The sequence below is a fragment of the Candida orthopsilosis genome (genome assembly GCF_000315875.1).
Source record: "Candida orthopsilosis Co 90-125, chromosome 2 draft sequence".
In the NCBI taxonomy this organism is placed as follows: domain Eukaryota; kingdom Fungi; phylum Ascomycota; class Pichiomycetes; order Serinales; family Debaryomycetaceae; genus Lodderomyces; species Lodderomyces orthopsilosis.
The window spans coordinates 79,194-99,622 of record NC_018295.1 but is presented as its reverse complement, the minus strand read 5'-3'; the positions used below and the strand labels follow the sequence as shown (position 1 = coordinate 99,622).

Sequence of the window (20,429 nt, the reverse complement as noted above, 5' to 3'; positions counted from 1 at the left end):
CTAAATGTGTTTTTTATTTATTGCTGTTGTGTAGAGTTTACACTATTAATTCTTGGATTGAAATAGTTTTCTCAATTTGCCTCCAAATTTTTTCTTCTCTTTTGGTGCCTCGTGTTGACCCTCATTTTGTTTTTCGGCTCTCATTGTGGAGAAACCCGATTGTTTTTGGGGAGATGACTGAGCTGCAGGTGCCGCTACTTTTGGAAGATGTTCATCTGAATCATTGAATCTTGATTTGAACCCATTTTGATTGTTTGAACCATTCCTCAATGGCAAGTCATCGTCAGAATCAGCAAACCTTGAAGTGAATCCGTTGCGTCCTGCTTGACCGGTATTGGCATTTTGACTTGTCGGTTGCTGTTGGTTCTCATTAGTTTGGATAGTTGATGGGCCAGAGAGATTTCTCAATGTTGTCCTTGGTTGTGGCTTTGAATGAGTAGCGGGATTTTGGTCCCTATTTGGGCTCCTAGCAGGCACATCGTCATTTGATTCTTTTGAGAAGGATGATTGTTTCTTCAACGGTCTAAACTCCGAATATGGCCTTGATTGAGCTTTCGCATAAAGATCCGCGGCCTTCACCTTAGCAGGAGAAACATATCCCTTTTGTAAAGCTGGATGGGGAGCAATTGGTTGCACGTAAGTGCTATTTCTCAAACTTCGGTTGCTCATACCTTGAGGTTGTTGACGTTGTGGTGCTTGTTGTCCTGCATGACCAGTCATCGATTGCGGTCTCATTGATGATCTGAATTGAGATTGTTGTTGCTGTTGCTGCTGCGGAGGCTGTTGCTTTCTTAACGTTTGTTGACTTAACCTCTTTGCTGGTGTCTTTTGCAACTGTGGGGAGGTCGCAAACTGTGGATATGCACCACCATTACCAGCACCCAAGTAGGCCAAATCACTACCCATGATCTGCGGATGAGGTTTTGTATTTGGAAATTGCTGACTTGCTAGTTGTGAATTTGACAATTTTGAATTCAATCTAGTGTTTTCAGCAGTAGTCAAGGACAAATAAGCTTGTTTGGCAGCATTGCTATTAGCATGTGCCGGCGAAGGACCTTGTTTCTGAGGGAGCTGTGAATAAGAGCTCGAAAACTTCATCGCAGACTTCATTGGCTTCTTAGCTGAATCATTCGAATAAACCGACGACTTTGAGCTCAGAGCGGTCGCAACAGCAGGTGGCAACAATGTGTCGGCACTCTCCACTTTGCTATTGATTGTAGCTGCGTTAGGGTCCTCATCTGCATGTGATTCTATAATTTGTGGTGCAACTTTATCATCTCCTATAACATTTTCGTCCAATTCAGTAACCCCAGTTGCATGATTAGATTCTGGAATTTCGTTAACAATTTCTGATGACTTCATTCCGTATTGAGCAATTACCTTCATTTCGGAGTCAGCATCCAATGTATCCTTCTCACCGTTGCCCCATGTTCCTGTTTTGTGTCCCACTTCATCATCATCGTCGTAATCACTCACAACTTCGATATCACTGGCAAAATTTTCCAGCTGTGGTCTTGGGGCTGAACTTTCTGCCTCATCTGCATTATCAACAATTACTGCAACTCTAATATTTCCATCATCTTCTGCTTCGCTTTCGTCAGAATCAATAACATCCTCATGATGGCCGACGTAGTTATCAAGTTGCGGAGATTCTACGTCTTTACCATGTACTGAACCCTCATCGTATTCTGATGAGTCCGTTAACTCATTTTGATGGCCCTGGTCCACGGTGTTCAAGATTAATTCATCGGTAGTCATCTCATCTCCAACACGATGTTCCGTTTGGCCCTGTTTTTCCAGGCCCTCTTCCAATATCTGCTCGTGGGCTTCATGCTTATCGTCTGTACTAAGTTTCTTCTTATCCAATTCATCCACCACCTTTGTCTTTTCAATGATAGGAACATACTGATCGTCTTTAACATCCGAGAACTCTTTCTTGTTCTCTATAGTATTTCTTTCAGTCGATAGATCCTCCAACTCTCTTTGCTTACGCTCGTTTGCTAGGTTCTGTTCCCTCAACCTTTGATACTCCAATCTTTTGTCTTCAAGTTCTTTTGCCAATTGTTTTTCATGTTCAATTTCCTTTTCTAATGCCCTTAACTTAGCTTCGTGAGCTTGGTTGGTATCGAGCTTACCTAAGGAGTCTTCCAAATTGACATCCTCGCTCATCGATTGCATCTTCAGCGGAGTACTGACATTTCTTGTTTGTTGTATAGGTCTTGGTTGCAGTTTGCCATTCAATGAACTGGCTCTTGATGGAGGCTTTTTGTTTGCGATATTTCGCAAGGAGTTAGATCTTGAAGTTATCGGGTTCAATCGCATTGAATTGCTTCTTGCTACTTCCTTTTGGAATGTCGATTCGGGAACTTCGATAACCTTAATTCCTGTAGGACTTGGAACGTACTTTTTAACCATACGAACTGGAGCAGGTGCAGTTGCCCTTGCTGGGGCTCCTTGAGATTTCAGATTAGCTGTAGGTAACCTAAGGTCTTGCATATTTGCTTTATTATTCAAGTACACTTGAGTCGATTCTTCAGTGATCTCATCTAGATATGAATCATTGAAACTATCGTCGATGTCGTAAACCTCAGGACTGTGCGAATTGTAATAAGCTGCAGCCTGGCTAGAGGATGAAACACCTCTATTAGATCCCTGTGAAGAAAACGAACCATTGGAAAATCGTCTCTGAGGAGTTACATTTGCTTGTGGAGGTTGGAAGTTGGATCTCGATCCTCTTTTCAAAAGACTTCCATTTGAACTTGTCAAGGAAGATACCCTTTGTTGTGAATTTGGTTGTTGATACTGGAAGGATTGTGAGCGAGGAATATTCTGATTTTGATTTTGATTTTGTTGTTTCATAGCATTCCCAATTGTTAATGCCGCGGCCAATGCTCCAGAATTTGGCTTATTTGGATTGTTGGTGTTTGGGTTGACACCTGTGTAAGCAGTGCCACGAGGATTTCTCGATGTCCTATTTCTGGAAAACATTACAGGCTGAACCAATTGATTGAATACCCAAGCGTGTGTTATTTTGTTGATATATATCTAGTTGTGATGATGTAAAATTGCTTCAGATGTTTTATAGGAGGGATCTAGTGAAGTTGATATTTTAAGTTGCGATTCCGAAAGAGAGAAAGATTACAGTATGATCTCAAAATATGAAATTGAGATTTTCGTTCTTTTGCTTTTTGTACAACATTACACGACAAAACCAAGGGCGCAGTCGAGGCACACGGAGGAAGACTTTGAGTGTTGATGAGAGGCTCATAAGAAGCTACAAACATCGTAAGAGAGCATGTAAGTAGAGCACGGTAACTTAATATTTGAAACGATATTCCAGCTACGTTATTGAATCGTCTCTCATGATACGATTGCATTCTCAAATATTCCGTACATACCTCCTTGACGTTGACGTTAACCTATTCAATCCTAAAAGGTTAGAAACCCAAGTTCCAGCATGTTGACCATTTTTTACAAGCAAGGCTAAAAGTGGACGAACTGACATTAGAAACCCGGTCAAGAAAAACCCTTGCAATAGCGGTAGCACAATTTGATCCTTGATAATAGCGAATATCACGATTCTAGGCGTAATTGGTTTCAAGGGTTCGGGATCTTCCAAGTATTTTTGCTCTTCTTTGTCTATATTTTCATTGAGGAGCTCGAGCTCACCGTCCGTTAATTTGGGTAATGGATTATAGTTTTCCTTGATGAATGCAGAATGTTTCCCATCAAGGTTTTTATTTCCAGCGTATGTGTTGAGCTGACGCATAAAAGACTGCTCAAATCGCAAGTCGGGTATAGTGTATGACATTGCACAGGGATGATGATTTCAGAGTGTGATGTAATGAGTAGAAGTGATGGTGGATGACGGGGAAATTATGTTGAAGTAGCGAATTCAGTCCACAGGTGAAAAAAAAAAAAAGTATCGACACCCACTTAACATCAAGTCATATCAACTACGTTTTAATATATCGCCTAGCATTATGGACAGAGATCAGGGACCATCAATCACAATACGAGAACAGGAGGAAGATCGTGTGGATTTTGTTTTGGGAAATGTCGATCTATCCGTGGCAAACGCCCTCAGAAGAACCATGCTCGCTGAAGTACCCACATTAGCCATCGACTTGGTAGAAATTGACGTTAATACCTCGGTCCTTGCTGATGAGTTTTTAGCTCATAGATTAGGTCTCATACCTCTCAACAGTGAGAATATAGAAACTTTAAAGTACTCAAGAGATTGTACTTGTGACAACTATTGTCCCAAATGTTCAGTGACATTAGAATTGACGGCTAAATGTGATACAGACTCAACAATGAACGTTTATGCCAGTGATCTTTTTAAATTAGCCAACGGTCTGAGTCTAGGCAATCCTGTGGTGAGAGATCAAGCGGATAGGGGTTCCATAATTTGCAAGTTGAGAAAACATCAAGAATTGCGTCTAACTTGTATTGCTAAGAAGGGAATAGCTAAAGAACACGCCAAATGGTCACCTTGTGCTGCTATAGGGTTTGAATATGACCCATGGAATAAACTAAAGCATACTGATTACTGGTACGAAGTTGATGCTAGTGAAGAGTGGCCGAAGTCTAAAAATTGTGATTGGGAAGAACAACCTGATCCTGAGGAAAAGTTTGATTACAAAGCAAAACCAAATGATTTTTATTTTGATGTGGAAACAGTGGGAAATTTACCTCCAAACGACGTTGTACTTCAAAGTGTCAATACATTGCAAACGAAACTAGCATCGATTGTAATAGAGTTGGATAAGGAGAGAGTAGAGGGAAGTAATGTTCAAGACGGTGCATTTACCAGTTACGGTAGAACTGATTATGGTCATGGTGGAGAAACCCCAATGATTGGTGCCACTACACCATATGGAGGAGACAATTCTTTTGGGGCTTCTGGTGGCTATGGTGGCGGTTCATGGAATTGAGAGTATACATAGAATGCTTTTGTAGGATAATATATACAAGTAAAGAAGATTCATAGTCTAACTATTTTTTTGATTCCATCTTATCAAATCGTCAAACTTGACAAGTTTTCCACCAAAAATATCGAGTGCACTACCGAAAGTTAAATCAACTTTTCCATTGCTCAAGTCTCTGACTAACTGAAGGTCTTCTAGTGATTTTGCACCCCCTGCATAGACTATTTTACCTTCAAAATTTGGAGGACACCAGTTGCTCAAACTCAATACTAACTTCTCATCAATACCTTTGCATAACCCTTCAACATCAGCTGCATGGATTAGCAACTCATCACAATACAGGCTTACTTTCAACAAAAACTCCTTGCTTAGTTTATTTCCCGTAATAGTTTGCCATTTATTCATTGCCACGAACCAATCAACTTCACCGGTTTCATTTATCACCGTTCTGCAACTCAAGTCCACAATCAAATGTCCCTTGCCTACCTTGTCACTAATCTTCGCCAATTTTTCGAAATCGAGTTCCATTTTCCCCGTTTCTTCATTTTTTGAAAAAAGCCAGCTCGTAATAATAATATGGGACGCTCCCTTATCAAGCCATTCTTGCGCGTTTTCCAAATTTATTCCGCCACCGACTTGTAGGCCTTTTGGCCATGTTTTGCACGCCAATTCAGCCGCTTTGTCATTCTCTGGATTCAGGCCTAGTTTTATCACATGACATCCTTGGAGATTGTTCATGGAGTATAATTGGGCGTAATATGAGGAAGGTTTGGTCAGTACGAAATTCTCTAATGTCTGGGTAGATTCTATGGAAGATAGGGTATCATCTTGAGTTAGGGTTCCACCAACAATTTGCTTGACCTGACCCGAATGGATATCTATGCAACCTCTAAATTTTGTCATTGAATGTGGAGTTTATCAACTGGGTTTACATTCTTATTTTTTTTTTTTCATTGCGAGAAGATCATCTTTAATTTCTTTAGTGTCTTCTTTACTATCATGAGTGAAGATGCAGAGTATATAAGGGCCTTAGAAATACAAAGACGCAATTTTGAAGCCCAGTTTGGATCTATTGGTGAGTTGGGTTTTGGTGATAAGTTAGATGAAGTGAAATCAGAGGAAAGCTCGACACTGGAACCATCTGATGAGGAAGGTATCAAATTGGATGGGCTTAGCAGTGAAAGCGAAAACTCTTCTTTGGAGTCAGAAGATGACGAGTTATTTGATATAGAAGACCAACCCAAGCCCAAAGTTGTCAAACTAAATACACCGACAACAGAAATTCTGCATGCAATACCATCCAAAACAGATCGAAAGTTACTCAAGTCTGGTAGAGCTGCAACGCTATCAGAAATCGAAGCCGTTAACAAAAGGGCCTCCAAACAGAATCTTAAGCAAGCAAATAAAACAGCAAAGGAAGAATCTGACAATCTTGAAAATGATCTAAAACTACAACGATTATTGAAAGAATCCCACATTTTAGCGAACAATGTCGATCCTCAATTCAGTGGTGCTGATCTAACACTAAAAACTATCGATTTCGAAGATCCTACAGGTAAGTCTAGAAAAAGAGTACTATCATCACGAATCCAAGAATTATCCACAACTAATTTGGCAAAGGAAAAAAAATTGGAATCGATGCCAATGAATATGAGAAAGGGTATGATTGCTAAACGTGATGCAAGAGTAGCCAAATATGAAAAGGAAGCCCGTGATGCGGGAATTGTGCTATCGAAGTTAAAGAAGGGACAAGTTAGAGATTTGAATGCCGGAAGAGGTTCGACTTCATCAAGTGACAGATTGGGATCTGGTAAAACTCACAAAGTACAAAAAAGAGAGCGAGGATTGAAAATCAATGGTGTTGGAAGATCAACCAGGAATGGTTTGGTTATATCTCAAAATGACATTGATCGTATTAACAGCCAGGGCAAAAGGAGACATGGTAAAAAAAGATAAATGGTACATGTATCATTTACAACTCTATTCTATATCCCTATAATTTCCAAATTATCATTGGTCTCGTTACCTTTGATAGTCAATCCATGTTCATTAGCCAAATGTAAAACACAAATAAAACAAAAACTGGTGGATAGTTCCTTAACTTGTTCTGATGTGTACATAGTCTTGACTTTTCTAAGCACCTCATTAAATCTAATTCTTCTGGGTTCACTATTATTGTTATTGTCCACTGCCTTGTCAGCAACACCTTCAAGCATGGCTCTCCATATGTTATCTTTCAAAAGTTTAATATCGACTCTTTTGGCAACACGGGAGAAGTTGACAAACTCTGTTCTTCGCTTACCAATGACTCCAGCCGGTTGTGAATTAAGCTGGGATTCCGATGTTGCACCCAAGGGGTATGATTCTTGTCCACTAATTCCGTTTTCAGGTACATCTTGTAATGCATCATTGAAATCTATTCCATCGTAATCATTATCGAAATCTTCATATTCGGCTTGATGGAAAGAATGGGCTAACCTCTCTCTATCATCAGGATTTTCACCATCTTGTTCTTGAGTTTCCCTAGCTTGGTATTGCTCAGCAAAGAAATTCGAGTCTGTAAGTTTCCCTTGCTCATTGGTATCATAAGCAATTGGGGTTCTAGGGAAATACATAATTGGTGTATTCGGTTTCTGAATCAAACTGACTAATCTAGAGGAAGTAAACTTGATATCATCTGGTAATAAATTCTTTTCTTTGATCTCTTCATATATATCAGCATCGTAAACCTCATAAATGTTTGTTGACTTCAAGTTGATGAAATTGGGATCTTTATGCAGCTTGAATAGTAGATCTTCGTCTACATTCTCCAGACTGAAAAAATCAATAGCCGTAACAGCTTTTTTCTTTTTCGGAGCTGAAATATCTGGCTTCTTTTCTTTAGCAAATTGGTCAATATTATTTGCCTTTTTAAAAGCTGAGACTTTCCAATGTTCAGGTCCAGCCCAACTGATTTTCAATTTCTCATCAAAGTAATTCATCAAATCTTCATCCAATAATGCTGTATTAGTTTTAGATTGAGTATAAGGGTCAGTTTTCTCTTCGAATAATTTTTGCATAACACTTTCATTGACATGGTTTAGTAGATCATTATCATTTAAAGGAGTCTCTAGTCCCTCTTGATCGCCAAAGTCATCAAATCCGAAATCGTTATCCATATCGTAATCATTTTGGTCCATTTCAATCTCTTGAACATCATTCATTCGGGTGTTGAAATCGTTAAGTATGCTTTTGGCTTTATGTAAGTCATCCAAAGCAGATCGAAATTCATCAAGAGATGGACAAATTGATTTCTCCCCAATTGGTATGGGATCTTCAAATAAAATTTGGCCCAAGTCAGATAAGTCAACATCTGCATCATCAATCAAGTCTTGTGTGTTAACATCATCCATCCCTTGAGCATTTTGAGTTGAAGTCGCATCAAATACAACTCTTCCCGAGGAATCAATACTCAACGTATTCAACAATAGACTCTTTGCACCACCTTCATCAAACTCAGCAAGTGCTTTTTTAAATAATGGATCTATTGCCAATTCCTGATCTAATTTCTTTATCCGTATAGTATCAAACTCCACAAGAGTCGACTCGACAACTTTATTCACTTTACGTTTCTTCTTTGTTCCATCTTCATTTTCATCTTCATTATCTGAAGCGACTCTTTCGCCATCTAGTGCATCACCGTCATCATCGGCTGAGGTACTGCTCCTTGGCTTTTCATTCTGTTTTGAGGCCAATCCACTCAAAAGTTTCCCAGTCTCTGTCGCAGCAGAGTCAATTCTATTTGAATAAATCTTTATACATCCATCTAAAGTAGCTGAAGCACGTTGAAAATTAATATGATCGCCATCTTTAATAACATTTAAATCATGGAAATAATCGATCAATGCAAACTGCCACGAGTTCTTGATATTGATTTTATTATCAGTTGACATTTTGATCCATTCTTCAAAATTTGTTAAAATTTGATGTTTGTTTTCATTGAATCCAATTCCAACTTCTTCAAATGACTCATTACTTAAATCATCATGAGCTAGACTACGACTAACATGTCTTGTGTGCGAAGCTACCCTATTCAGTATTACTCTTCTAGTCGCCGCGCTGCCATTCTGATTGCCAGATATTATGCGGTTGGTTTGGGGTGTCAGTCGTGAGACAGTGTGATGATTACGATGATTGCTTATGTGACCTGATGATGCATTATTATGACTATTGATTCTTTTGTCTCCTTTTGATCGTTTTTTAGGTAGTACTTGAGCAGACATTGTGGGGACGTGCATGGAATTAGGGACTGGATTTGACAATTTCTGATTTTTGTTTACACTTTTTAACGCAATGGGAATTATTTTGATTTTCTTCTTTGAATATTGTGTCGTGAACTCCAGTGTCATAAATTTGGTATTTGTGACGTAAATATCAAAGATGGTAGCGTATCTATCTCTTGCTTCTAGTATTTTCTATTGTAAGTGTCACACACTTTCTGTTAATATATGTGACACGACACAACACAATATACAAATCATTTTTTTCAAACTGTTTTGTTATAAAGGCCCAAAGAAAAAAAAAAAGAAATACCAAACTGGTCCACAATTTACCAAACCGAGGTCGATCTCATTAACCATTATATGAACAATTTAATACGAGTAATACCTTTAGCTCAAGGACTAAAGAAGACACAGAACAATACTATAACAAGATGTATGTCCACATACCTTGCAACTGCAGTACGTAACAAAGTACATCAACGTAATCTATTGCAATCAAGACCAACGGCAAATCCATTCATCACGTCATGCAGATCTGTATCCAACTCAACGATATCCCTTTTACAACAACAGGAGCAAATGGCAAACAACGACTTAAATAATGCTAGTGCTCAATATGAATTCTACAAGTCATTATTAGCAAACAACTATCCCCATATTGTTGTTCAAAGATATGAAACACCAGGTATTGCAGCATCGCCCGAGTGTACTCAGTTGTATATAGATGCTTTGAACAAGATTGGTAAAAAGGGAAGAGCTGACCAGGTGACAAACGCTTTGCATCAAAGTAATAAATATCAGGGGGCTGGTAATGTTGCCCCTGTGGGTGGATTACCTCATGGCTTTGGCTCTAGATATGAACCAGTACATGTTGTTGTTAGTGAATCCTTGTTGACTATATTATCCAAATGGCTTAAATGGTTGATTCCAATAGCTTTGATTACCTATGGGGCCACTAACGCTTTTAACTATTTGGTTGAGAATGGTACCATTTTCAAGAATGCTGAAGTAAACGACAAGTCGGTTGATGTTAGTCAAAGCACAGTTAGGTTTTCCGATGTTCAAGGTTGTGATGAAGCAAGAGCTGAATTGGAGGAAATTGTTGATTTTTTGAAAGATCCTTCGAAATTCACTGGTTTGGGTGGTAAATTGCCCAAGGGTGTTTTGTTGACAGGCCCTCCAGGTACTGGTAAAACCTTGTTGGCAAGAGCAACTGCTGGTGAGGCTGGAGTCCCCTTTTTCTTTATGTCTGGTTCTGAATTTGATGAATTGTATGTTGGTGTTGGTGCCAAGAGAATTAGAGAATTATTTGGACAAGCTAGAGAAAAATCACCAGCAATTATATTCATTGATGAATTGGATGCTATTGGAGGTAAGAGAAACCCCAAAGATCAAGCATATGCTAAGCAGACTTTGAACCAGTTGTTAGTTGAATTGGATGGTTTTAGTCAAACTGAGGGTATTATCATTATTGGTGCAACCAATTTCCCTGAATCTTTAGATAAGGCATTGACTAGACCAGGAAGATTTGATAAGGAAGTTATTGTTGATTTGCCTGATGTTAGGGGTCGTGTTGATATTTTAAAGCATCATATGCGTAATGTTGAAACAGCCGATAATGTTGATCCATCAATCATTGCTAGAGGTACTCCTGGACTTAGTGGTGCTGAACTTATGAATTTGGTGAATCAAGCTGCCGTTCATGCATCTCAATTATCTGCTCCTGCTGTTGATATGTCACATTTTGAATGGGCCAAGGATAAGATCCTTATGGGTGCAGCTAAAAAGAAGATGGTTATCACCGAAGAATCGAGAATAAATACGGCATACCATGAAGCTGGACATGCCATTATGGCTATGTTTTCAGCTGGTGCTACTCCCTTGTATAAAGCAACCATTTTGCCTAGAGGTAGAGCATTAGGTATTACATTCCAATTACCAGAAATGGATAAAGTTGACATGAGCAAAAAGGAATGTTTTGCCAGATTAGATGTTTGCATGGGTGGTAAAATTGCTGAAGAAATGATTAATGGTAAAGAAAATGTTACATCTGGATGTTCATCCGACTTAAGTAATGCTACCGGTGTTGCAAGAGCAATGGTATTATCTTATGGTATGAGTGATAAGATTGGACCCGTCAAATTAAGTGATGATTGGGAAAGTTGGTCACCAGAAATTAAAAACTTGGCAGATAATGAAGTACGTGATTATCTTGTTGAATCAGAATCAAGAACTAGGAAATTGTTGCAGGAAAAGAAGTTGGAGTTACAGCGATTGGCTGAGGGTTTATTGGAATATGAGACTTTGACTAAGGATGAAATGGATAAGATTGTACGTGGTGAAGTTATAAACAAGGAAAAGACTGTTAGTAATACTATTATCAAAAAGCCTTCGTCGTCTACTCCCGATAAAATCAGAGATGGGTTAAGTTTAAAACTGAAATAAGAGTATTTGTATAGAACTAATAAATGATATGATGAAAGGAGTACCAATCTGGTAGGCAATTAAAAACGTGATACGCACGTGAAGCTCTGAGCAAATTGTGTTTTTGTTACATGTTTTAACCTGCAAGGTTCCCAAACAAGGTGAACAAGAATATGCTCAACGGTTTCCCCAACGAAACGGTATAAATATCTCCATAAATTCCACTTATTACAATTCTTTCTTCTTTACTTCTTGCTCTCGTTCTTCGGTTTTCTTTCATTTAAATATTTGTCGATAAGTATTGCTATCAAAGCGTCAATCTACCATACTTTTCTACCTGTTATATTCGGATATGACTGATTACAATGTTTCGTCATGAGTCAACCTTTAAGATCCTACTCAAATTTTACCATTTACCTAAGAATGATCCAATAGTAAGGTTTGTTGTTCCAATACTGTGAATCCCACTTTTGGCAACTTTTGATTTAAAAGCCGGTGCGGCAAATAACGTCATACGCACAGCAATTATTAATAAGAATTTAGTCAATGGTGCACGCCTATCCTTTTCCTCCACTTTTCTTCTTTCTATTTAAATACCTCCCTATTTTTCTCTTTTCCAACACAGTTTACCACACGTTTCTCCAAAAGTAGATTTTACAACACATCAAATTTCATACTAAAATGGTCAAAGCAGGTATGTTTTATGAGTCAATTGAGTAGGAATTGAGATGAAAATGTATCAATTGACCCTCCAGTCAACTCAATTAAGTACAATTGTCCACCAATTGTGCCTTCTCTACTACTTTCTCCTTACTTAATACTAACACAATTCTTTTCAGTTGCTGTACTTAGAGGAGACTCAAACGTTAGCGGAGTCGTTAGATTCGAACAAACCGCAGAATCTGAACCAACCACAATCAGTTGGGAAATTGCTGGTAATGACCCTAACGCATTAAGAGGATTCCACGTCCATGCATTTGGTGACAATACCAATGGATGTACTTCTGCCGGTCCTCATTTCAACCCATTCAGCAAGACTCATGGGGCTCCAGAAGATGATGAAAGACATGTTGGTGACTTGGGTAACATTTCTACTGATTCTCAAGGTGTTGCTAAGGGAACAAAACAAGATTTGTTGATTAAATTGATTGGTGCTAATAGTATCCTTGGTAGAACTGTTGTTGTTCATGCAGGTACTGATGATTATGGTAAAGGTGGTTTTGAAGATTCAAAGACTACTGGACATGCGGGTGCTAGACCAGCCTGTGGTGTTATTGGATTATCAGAGTAGACAAAAGAATTAGTTAGCTTATTATAAAGATTACATGAGTGCAAGTTAGTAATAGCTGTAGTTAGATATCTCCGTGCATTTCTCACTTCCTCTGGTTGCTTTAAAATGCACGTCGCGCAAAATTTTACCGAGTTGAAGCTACAATCGTCACCCGCCAGACAATGAAAGACGGATCGTTCAGTTACTTACATCTTTCCAACCCCAACATAGCTACATACATCGAAACATGGCACAATGAGCCAATGCCATTTGATGATATCGAACCACCACAAATTAACAACACCAAACACAACAATGGTAACTTCAAGAATGGAGGAGAGTTGCCGCTGCTGTTGGACAATGACGATGAAGACCCACTTCATGGTACGCAAGTCTTTGGAGCAGGTACAAATGGTGGTGCTAGTACAGGACGAGGTAGAGGATTGACAGGAGTTGGTGGTTCAAGTGGTGCTGCTGGTGTTGATGTGTTTGCACGCACTCAGTGGATGGATTTACGATTACATGAGGTGTTCAAAGATGATATTAAGAGGTTTCAGGATTTAACAATATTACCCAGTATTGAAAAAAAGGATTAAAAGGATGTTGATACGTCTTACTGATTTGCCAGATTGACAAATTGAGCAAGAGTTGACTTCGTTTAAGCTTCCATCTTCAAGAGTTTTGCAGTAACATTAGATGTGAAGGGAATTTGGAAAGCTAAACTGTGTTGAAATACTCTTCAACTGTCAGAGTGCGATACATTGTAGCAAATCAAGTTGGGATGTTTGCAGAATCACTTTGCTTCTGGAATACATGGCAACTACGTCTTGGACAACATTTGCTATAAAACCAAGGTAAATGGTTAGCATCGGATCCACGCGATAACATCCAACTAAGTTTATTTATTGATCAAGCTCGACACCCCTAAGTGTCGTGAAAGGTGTATTTATTGAAAGGTTATCTATAATGGAAATTAATCGACACTGCAGGCAAACGCTCAGAAAACCTGCTCATTACATTGTATGGCTGTGTCAAATCCATGTTATAGCGAAAGTCCTCCACTAGATCACCCTTCACTTTCACATCGAGTCTCAATATATTTCCTTTCATTGGCTCCAAATTTGAAATCAATTCATGATACGCCAAAAAATCAGACTCGTTGTGTATTTCATAATGTATCCGGGATTCTACTTTTATACCTTCACGTGTGCAGAATGCATCTACAACTTGAAAGTCTTCTGGTGTGTAAAAATAAAGTTCCTTGACGCACCCAGAATCAAGAGGGCTGTCACCATCAGCGATGACTTCTCTCAAATTATGAATCAGCAGTAAAAATGTTGTACTATCGTTGGAAAGAAGTGGAACTAAGTTGCCTATACCAATGTGAATCACAATGGCATGTATAATTTGCCTAGGGTACAAACTTAACCAGATACTCAGACCTGAGTGACTCCAACTATCTTCGTGATGCATTGAATTGGAAATTTTTAGATTACCGATTGAAGAGTAGTGACTTGTATAGCTGTGTCAGCGAAGCAAACACTGAGTATTGTGCCACATCCATGTCGTTTCTACTCCAGCAAAATTAGTCTATTTATGTACATTGTGACCAATATCAAATTGTAGTCACCGTTTTAGTCACAAGGTTTGAAAAGAGGAAATCGCAAGCAAAAATGTGCCTGTGATCATGGTAGCGAGATGAAGAATCGGCGCTTAAATCATCCTGAGCATGAAGAATGTTACAGGTTATTGCGCGAAGTCGGCATGATAAGAAGTAGCGTCAGTCCGAATCCCTCCGTTTTCCATCGCCCGAAGCTTACATTGCAGTAATCAGATTTATAAAAATTCTTTACATAAGCAAAGCAAGTTATCGATTAATCACAACATTTCTAACACTATCTGCTACAAAACTGCAAATATAGTCATTTGTCAAAATTAACTCTTCTTCACTATCCACAACTACTCATCGTCTTCGTCCTCTGAATCCTCCTCCATATTAATTTCGGGCATTTCAAAATCAGGCTCATCAGCATTATCGTATACCGTTGAAGATGCAGCAGTATGCAACTCTGTCTCCACAACAGGCTCTTTGGGATTTTCTTCAATTGGCGCAGAATCATTCTTTAAGGACTCTGGTTTGAATGAGAAATCAGCTTGAACTGTTTCAACCTTCCTCTTCTTGTCGCTGCGATTCTCCGACACAACGTCATTGACTACCCTCTTTACACTAAATTCTGTAGAGACTGAAGCATTAGTTGTTTCCCGAGATCTAGTACTATCTTTTTTCTCTTGTTGTCTTTGTTCATCTAACAATTTCAAGATTGCTGACTCTTTAGAACTCACTTGAGCCTCCACTTCAGGCTCAGGCACATTTTCAAAATCGGCATCTTGCTCTTCTTGCTCCTTAAAGACAGTAACGTGTTTTGGTAAGGGTGGTAATCTAGGATTACTAAACACACTCAACAATTCATCGTTTGGTATGATTGAAGAAACGATTGGTAGGACGTTGTATTTGTCATAACCTGGATTCAATACTGTACTCCTCAACAATCTTCTAAAGGATCCTGGTACTGTAGATTCATAATTTCCAGCGGCTGCTTCAACACATTCTTGAATAACAACTTTGACAACTTTGTAGTGCTGAGTTGGTGGTAGTTCTGATCTTTTAATAACCTGGTCAAAAAATGTTCTGACCACGTGCAATAGATGCTTGGAACGAGATTGAGTGAATAAATGCTCGTGGGAAAGGATATCAGATAATGGAGCTGATGAGACATTCTTCTTTTTGGTCTTTTTCTGTTGTGGTGTAGGGATAGGTTGTCCCTTTGGTTTTGCAGGAACCGATCTTGGTTCCGATAAAGACAATGCAACATCAACAAATGGAACCAATAAAGTGTTATCTGCAAAGACACCAATTAATTGTAGATAGTCACTAACACAGCTCAATAAATCTGTAAATAATGCCTCATTGTTCAATACATCTGTTGATGACACTTTACCAGACTTAGATAACGGAACAATATAAGCCAATGATGACCATAATGAAGATAGATGAGGAATCAATGAACCTTTAAACACCAAGAGGCTCTTCAATAATCCAAGCGCACTTTGGTAATTCAAGTACAATGTCTTTTTAATCAAACCTTTAATCTCTGTATCTCTAACATCACTTTTGAATGATAAATATCTCATGTTAATTGAACAAATCATTTCAATTAGAACAAAGACTTTACCCAATGGTACTTTGACACTGGATATTCCTTCGTTTAGGTACGTTCCTAACAACTTTGTCAAAATTTCAACTCGAGAACTAATCTGCAAGAGTGTCTTTGATTCATTCAAATCAATCTCTAAGCTTGAAAATACTTTAGTGTTTGATTGGGGCAACTTTTGTAACAATTTCTTCAATTCAGAATCATCACGGAAGTTTAGAAATTCATCATAGATCTCAATAACACCCTTTATTTCAGCAATGATATTATCGACATCTAAAGCCCATTTTGCTTCAGGTTCATTCTTTTCAACCATTGGTAAAATAGCCAATGCTTTACAGATTGTTTTTTGTAAAGGGGTAGGATACTCAACAAACCCGCCGTTTTGCATCAATGCATACAATTTCTCACTGAATTTATTAGCAAATGGTCTAAATGTAGTTGGGTGGTGCTTGATGATTTGGTAAAGTGATTTGATACACAAGTTGGGTGCATATTGCAAATTCTTCAAATAAAGGGTTATAATGGTGCTTAATTTAGGCGTCAATATTTCTCTTGTCAATGCTGGTTTATTTCTAATGACTCTAATTAATTTATTCAAACTTTCCACACAAGTTTTCAAAATTATAACATCAATGGTGTTGTTGTACGATTCTAAAATTGTAATCAACATAGTCATAAAATTGGTACCTTCATTAGCCAAGACGATATAGTTATCACTCAATACGTTGATGATACTGACTCCACACCATTTATTGTAAATATTTGGTGATCGACATAATTGCAATGTTCGTGAAATTAAATGAGTGAGATCCGCTTTCGAAATTTGATCAAGTTGTTGCTTCTCATTATGAAGGATGGATAATACTGGTATAATTGAAGATGGAGAGATTTTGATCTCCTCGAGGACTATGTTGATTGACATCGGAACTAGTTAAGAGAAGAGTATCTCATCGCTTACAGAAATATTTCAAGAACACAAAAAAATCAAAATTATAAAATGTCTAAACTAATTATCAAATACGCTTTTCATTTTACTTTAACAATATTTTATAGGTACCAATTTCAAATCCATTCAACTTGATACCAACAATACCTTTCTTTACTTCCAACTCTTCAAACGTCTCATTTTCCAACCCATTGGTTTTGATGACTTTGTCGACCTTGAAATGTTTTTCATCAATAACCAACTCACCTTTACCAACACCACCCAAAGACTCATAGATTCTCACAACAATTGACTTTTCATTCTTTGACAATTCGCTATATTGACTCACATCAACATCATCCTCTCCACGTTTAATGTGAGATAAAATCAAGGAAGACTTTTTATCAGTGTTTAATCTAATAGCATGCAAATACGATGCATCCATAGTCTTCGGAATCAACTTGTAATTGAAATTGTAACCTGCTTTGACGGTGTTGACACCTAAAGGCCCCGTATGTGGGTAAATAGCATACTCAAACTTATGCTCACCCATATCTGCTTTATTATCGGGTGCTTTTGCACTTCTGAGTAAGGACAATCTGATTAAATTACCATGAATCGATCCACCATATTTGCTATTGTTCAAAATGGATACACCGTAATTGTACTCACTTAAGTCCATAAATTTGTGATGACAAACTTCAAATTTGGCCACATCCCATGAGGTATTGTAATGAGTTGGTCTCTTGGTGATTCCAAATTGAGTCTCATAGCTTGCATCTAAGGATGTATTGACTGTAGTTGGGAATTGAACTTTCAAGAACTTATAAGTCTCATGCCATTGCACAGTTGATGAGAATTTCACATAATTATTGACACTGTGTTCATCATTTATACCAGCTAATGAAATAACAGTTTCAATAGATGAGTTTGGTGAAATTTCATGAATAACAACAATAGAAGACTCTAACGCATCATCAGACAAAATCTTACTTTTGGCATTATCCAATAACTTGAATTTTTCCAATGAGTACAATTCAGTATCCCAAGCAGGGAAATTGAGGGGTTCATCATCAAACAACAAATATTGATTACCTCCAACAGCCTCATTTCCTTGTTTCGTCTGTGTGGTTGCTGTAGTGTCAATAATTTCTCTTTCAGCAACTGTATCATAAAGAGAAGTGATGATACCATTTGATGAAATCTTTGCAACCAATAATCCATTGGACAAAACGTATCCATCGTCATCAGACTTGACACTGGCAGGATATTTTACCTTCTTGTTCACCTTAGTTTCTCCTCCAACATAGTCAACCGAAACTTGAAGCTTACCATCTTTGGTAACACGTCCATCTTTTTTGAATGCCTTGTATAAATCTGGCGACTCGTCTTCACTAAGCTCAACAATTTCATTATGTCTATCCCATGGTAAAGTGTTGACCACTGTATTACGTTTTGGTTTACCTGAAGCTTCAAATGCTTTAAAGATTAACTTGTCAGCTTTTTCCAATAAACTTGTCAACATCGGGAAAACTTCCTCATAGTAAACCATTCCAATACAACTACCAGGTAAGACATCATGGAATTGACACAAGCAAAGGTCCTCCCACAAATCGTTAATCTGTTTAGTTGGATAATGATAATCCTTGTTCTTGAGACTAACCAAGCCAGCCACCAACTCCAAGTCGTGCAATTTAATTTCACCTTGTCTCATGAGTCTCTTTATCTGTGCTTGTACAGTGTAAGTACCACGATGGAACTCAAGATAAATTTCACCCGTCCAAGTTGGCAAGGTCAGTCCATTGTCAGACTTTTCTAACAAGTGGTCATAGAAATCCTCAATGGACACATCCAATGCAACTGATGGAAGTAAACCAACTTCGTTGCTCAAACCTCTACAACGTCTCAATTTTTCAATCATTTCTGGTGTTGGACCACCGCCACCGTCACCAAATCCATAAAGTAACAAACCTGTTGGTACATCTCTTAAATTCTTATGTTGGTGTTGTGATCTCAGAACATCACCAAAGTTTGCAGCAGCAGTATACGTATTATCTGGAGGCATATGAACCAAAACCTGTGATCCGTTAATACCTTTCCAATTAAAAGTAGTAAGCGGGAACGTGTTTATATTGTTCCATGACAATTTTTGAGTCAAGAAACGATCAATACCAGACAATTGACAAATTTGCGGAATTTGCGAACTATAGCCGAAAGTATCTGGTAACCAAAAAATGTTGGAACGGAATCCAAATTCAGCTTGAGTGAATCTTTGTCCCAAGATAAACTGTCTAAGTAAAGACTCACCATTGGGTAAATTGGTATCATTTTCAACCCACGATCCACCAAGAGGGATAAATTGGTTCCTCTTGAACTTTTCTTTAATATCATCAATGATTTCAGGATACGATTGCTTCAACCATTTGAATTGTTGCATTTGCGATGCTACAAACACATATTCAGGATACTTGTCTGCAATTTTCAATTGAGTAGTCCAAGAACGAACAATTTTCCTCTTTGTTTCAGCAAATGGCCATTCCCAAGCAGTATCAATGTGACAGTTACCCACGCCAAATACATCAATGCGTTTAGTCTTATTTGGATATTCGTTAAACACTTCTTCTGAGTTGATTTTGTCACTGAGTAATTTTGTAGCCAATTTACGACAATCTTTGATAGAGTCGACATTTTCAGGATCAAATGTGTTCATAATCTTGGTACAAATATCAGCTGCTTGATACTTTTGCCATCCTCCAGGAAATTCTCTTGCTGCATCACCCAAAATCCAGAAATCCCAAAAGAGTCTTCTAGCTTCCAAATTAGGAACCACCAAATGAGCTTTGTTTAAACGGAAATATCTGTTTGGGTTTGGCTCCCCATCAGCACCATTACCAAACATTCCATTACATGCAACTTCAATGTAAAACAATTGTCTTCCTGTTTTTCTAAACTTATCAGGAATTTCAAACAAGTTACGATCACCTCCAGTAAAAGCTTGTAAAGGACGACCATTAGCATCATAAATCAATGCTTCTGAACTTGAATCCCATTCAATTTCCAATCCTTCGTATTTGAGCCAATCTTCAGGAATATCCAAGTGAAACTTGACCCAAAATGTCTTCCAACTTGGTCCAAAATTGTATCCTAATCCAATATGTTCCCAAGATACTTCATCAAACTTGATATCACGAAACAAAGGTCTTTGAGTTCTTCCTTCTTCATCATCGGGAACTTTCCAAGTTTGTAAATTACCAATTTCAGTTCTATTTATATCATAGAATTTGGGTAAATTTAAGCTGGGGTATTGGCCACCAGTGTCAGTAAATTGACGTAATCGACCTTCATAAAGATGATCAATTGGTTTAAAGTTAGGTTGATGATTGAAATTTTCGTATCCCATTT

General features: G+C 38.1%; 12 protein-coding genes across 12 annotated transcripts; 5 read left to right on the top strand and 7 right to left on the bottom strand. All coding sequences in view use genetic code 12, as the record gives it.

Annotated features, from left to right (window-relative positions):
- Positions 1-45: 45 nt before the first annotated feature.
- On the bottom strand, positions 46-2,988 carry CORT_0B00600 (hypothetical protein; the record flags this gene model as incomplete). Its single annotated transcript, XM_003867171.1, has 1 exon — positions 46-2,988. The coding sequence occupies one exon, from the start codon at positions 2,986-2,988 to the stop codon at positions 46-48; it is 2,943 nt and encodes a 980-aa protein (XP_003867219.1).
- A 391-nt stretch (positions 2,989-3,379) lies between these two features.
- Positions 3,380-3,811, bottom strand: CORT_0B00590 (hypothetical protein; the record flags this gene model as incomplete). Its single annotated transcript, XM_003867170.1, has 1 exon — positions 3,380-3,811. One exon carries the CDS (start codon positions 3,809-3,811, stop codon positions 3,380-3,382), a length of 432 nt encoding a protein of 143 aa, XP_003867218.1.
- Positions 3,812-3,983: 172 nt separating this feature from the next.
- On the top strand, positions 3,984-4,937 carry CORT_0B00580 (RNA polymerase II subunit B44; the record flags this gene model as incomplete). The annotated part of the gene is made up of 1 exon (XM_003867169.1): positions 3,984-4,937. The coding sequence occupies one exon, from the start codon at positions 3,984-3,986 to the stop codon at positions 4,935-4,937; it is 954 nt and encodes a 317-aa protein (XP_003867217.1).
- A 57-nt stretch (positions 4,938-4,994) lies between these two features.
- CORT_0B00570 (His6 protein) lies at positions 4,995-5,834 on the bottom strand (the record flags this gene model as incomplete). Its single annotated transcript, XM_003867168.1, has 1 exon — positions 4,995-5,834. The coding sequence occupies one exon, from the start codon at positions 5,832-5,834 to the stop codon at positions 4,995-4,997; it is 840 nt and encodes a 279-aa protein (XP_003867216.1).
- A 3-nt stretch (positions 5,835-5,837) lies between these two features.
- On the top strand, positions 5,838-6,887 carry CORT_0B00560 (Faf1 protein; the record flags this gene model as incomplete). The annotated part of the gene is made up of 1 exon (XM_003867167.1): positions 5,838-6,887. One exon carries the CDS (start codon positions 5,838-5,840, stop codon positions 6,885-6,887), a length of 1,050 nt encoding a protein of 349 aa, XP_003867215.1.
- A 29-nt stretch (positions 6,888-6,916) lies between these two features.
- On the bottom strand, positions 6,917-9,319 carry CORT_0B00550 (Brn1 condensin complex subunit; the record flags this gene model as incomplete). The annotated part of the gene is made up of 1 exon (XM_003867166.1): positions 6,917-9,319. The coding sequence occupies one exon, from the start codon at positions 9,317-9,319 to the stop codon at positions 6,917-6,919; it is 2,403 nt and encodes an 800-aa protein (XP_003867214.1).
- Positions 9,320-9,553: 234 nt separating this feature from the next.
- CORT_0B00540 (Yme1 protein) lies at positions 9,554-11,638 on the top strand (the record flags this gene model as incomplete). The annotated part of the gene is made up of 1 exon (XM_003867165.1): positions 9,554-11,638. One exon carries the CDS (start codon positions 9,554-9,556, stop codon positions 11,636-11,638), a length of 2,085 nt encoding a protein of 694 aa, XP_003867213.1.
- A 660-nt stretch (positions 11,639-12,298) lies between these two features.
- On the top strand, positions 12,299-12,908 carry CORT_0B00530 (Sod1 superoxide dismutase; the record flags this gene model as incomplete). The annotated part of the gene is made up of 2 exons (XM_003867164.1): positions 12,299-12,311; positions 12,457-12,908. 2 exons carry the CDS (start codon positions 12,299-12,301, stop codon positions 12,906-12,908), a joined length of 465 nt encoding a protein of 154 aa, XP_003867212.1.
- Positions 12,909-13,069: 161 nt separating this feature from the next.
- Positions 13,070-13,483, top strand: CORT_0B00520 (Cta6 protein; the record flags this gene model as incomplete). Its single annotated transcript, XM_003867163.1, has 1 exon — positions 13,070-13,483. The coding sequence occupies one exon, from the start codon at positions 13,070-13,072 to the stop codon at positions 13,481-13,483; it is 414 nt and encodes a 137-aa protein (XP_003867211.1).
- Positions 13,484-13,844: 361 nt separating this feature from the next.
- On the bottom strand, positions 13,845-14,360 carry CORT_0B00510 (hypothetical protein; the record flags this gene model as incomplete). Its single annotated transcript, XM_003867162.1, has 1 exon — positions 13,845-14,360. One exon carries the CDS (start codon positions 14,358-14,360, stop codon positions 13,845-13,847), a length of 516 nt encoding a protein of 171 aa, XP_003867210.1.
- Positions 14,361-14,846: 486 nt separating this feature from the next.
- Positions 14,847-17,024, bottom strand: CORT_0B00500 (hypothetical protein; the record flags this gene model as incomplete). Its single annotated transcript, XM_003867161.1, has 1 exon — positions 14,847-17,024. One exon carries the CDS (start codon positions 17,022-17,024, stop codon positions 14,847-14,849), a length of 2,178 nt encoding a protein of 725 aa, XP_003867209.1.
- Positions 17,025-17,133: 109 nt separating this feature from the next.
- CORT_0B00490 (Ams1 alpha-mannosidase) lies at positions 17,134-20,427 on the bottom strand (the record flags this gene model as incomplete). Its single annotated transcript, XM_003867160.1, has 1 exon — positions 17,134-20,427. One exon carries the CDS (start codon positions 20,425-20,427, stop codon positions 17,134-17,136), a length of 3,294 nt encoding a protein of 1,097 aa, XP_003867208.1.
- Positions 20,428-20,429: the final 2 nt, after the last annotated feature.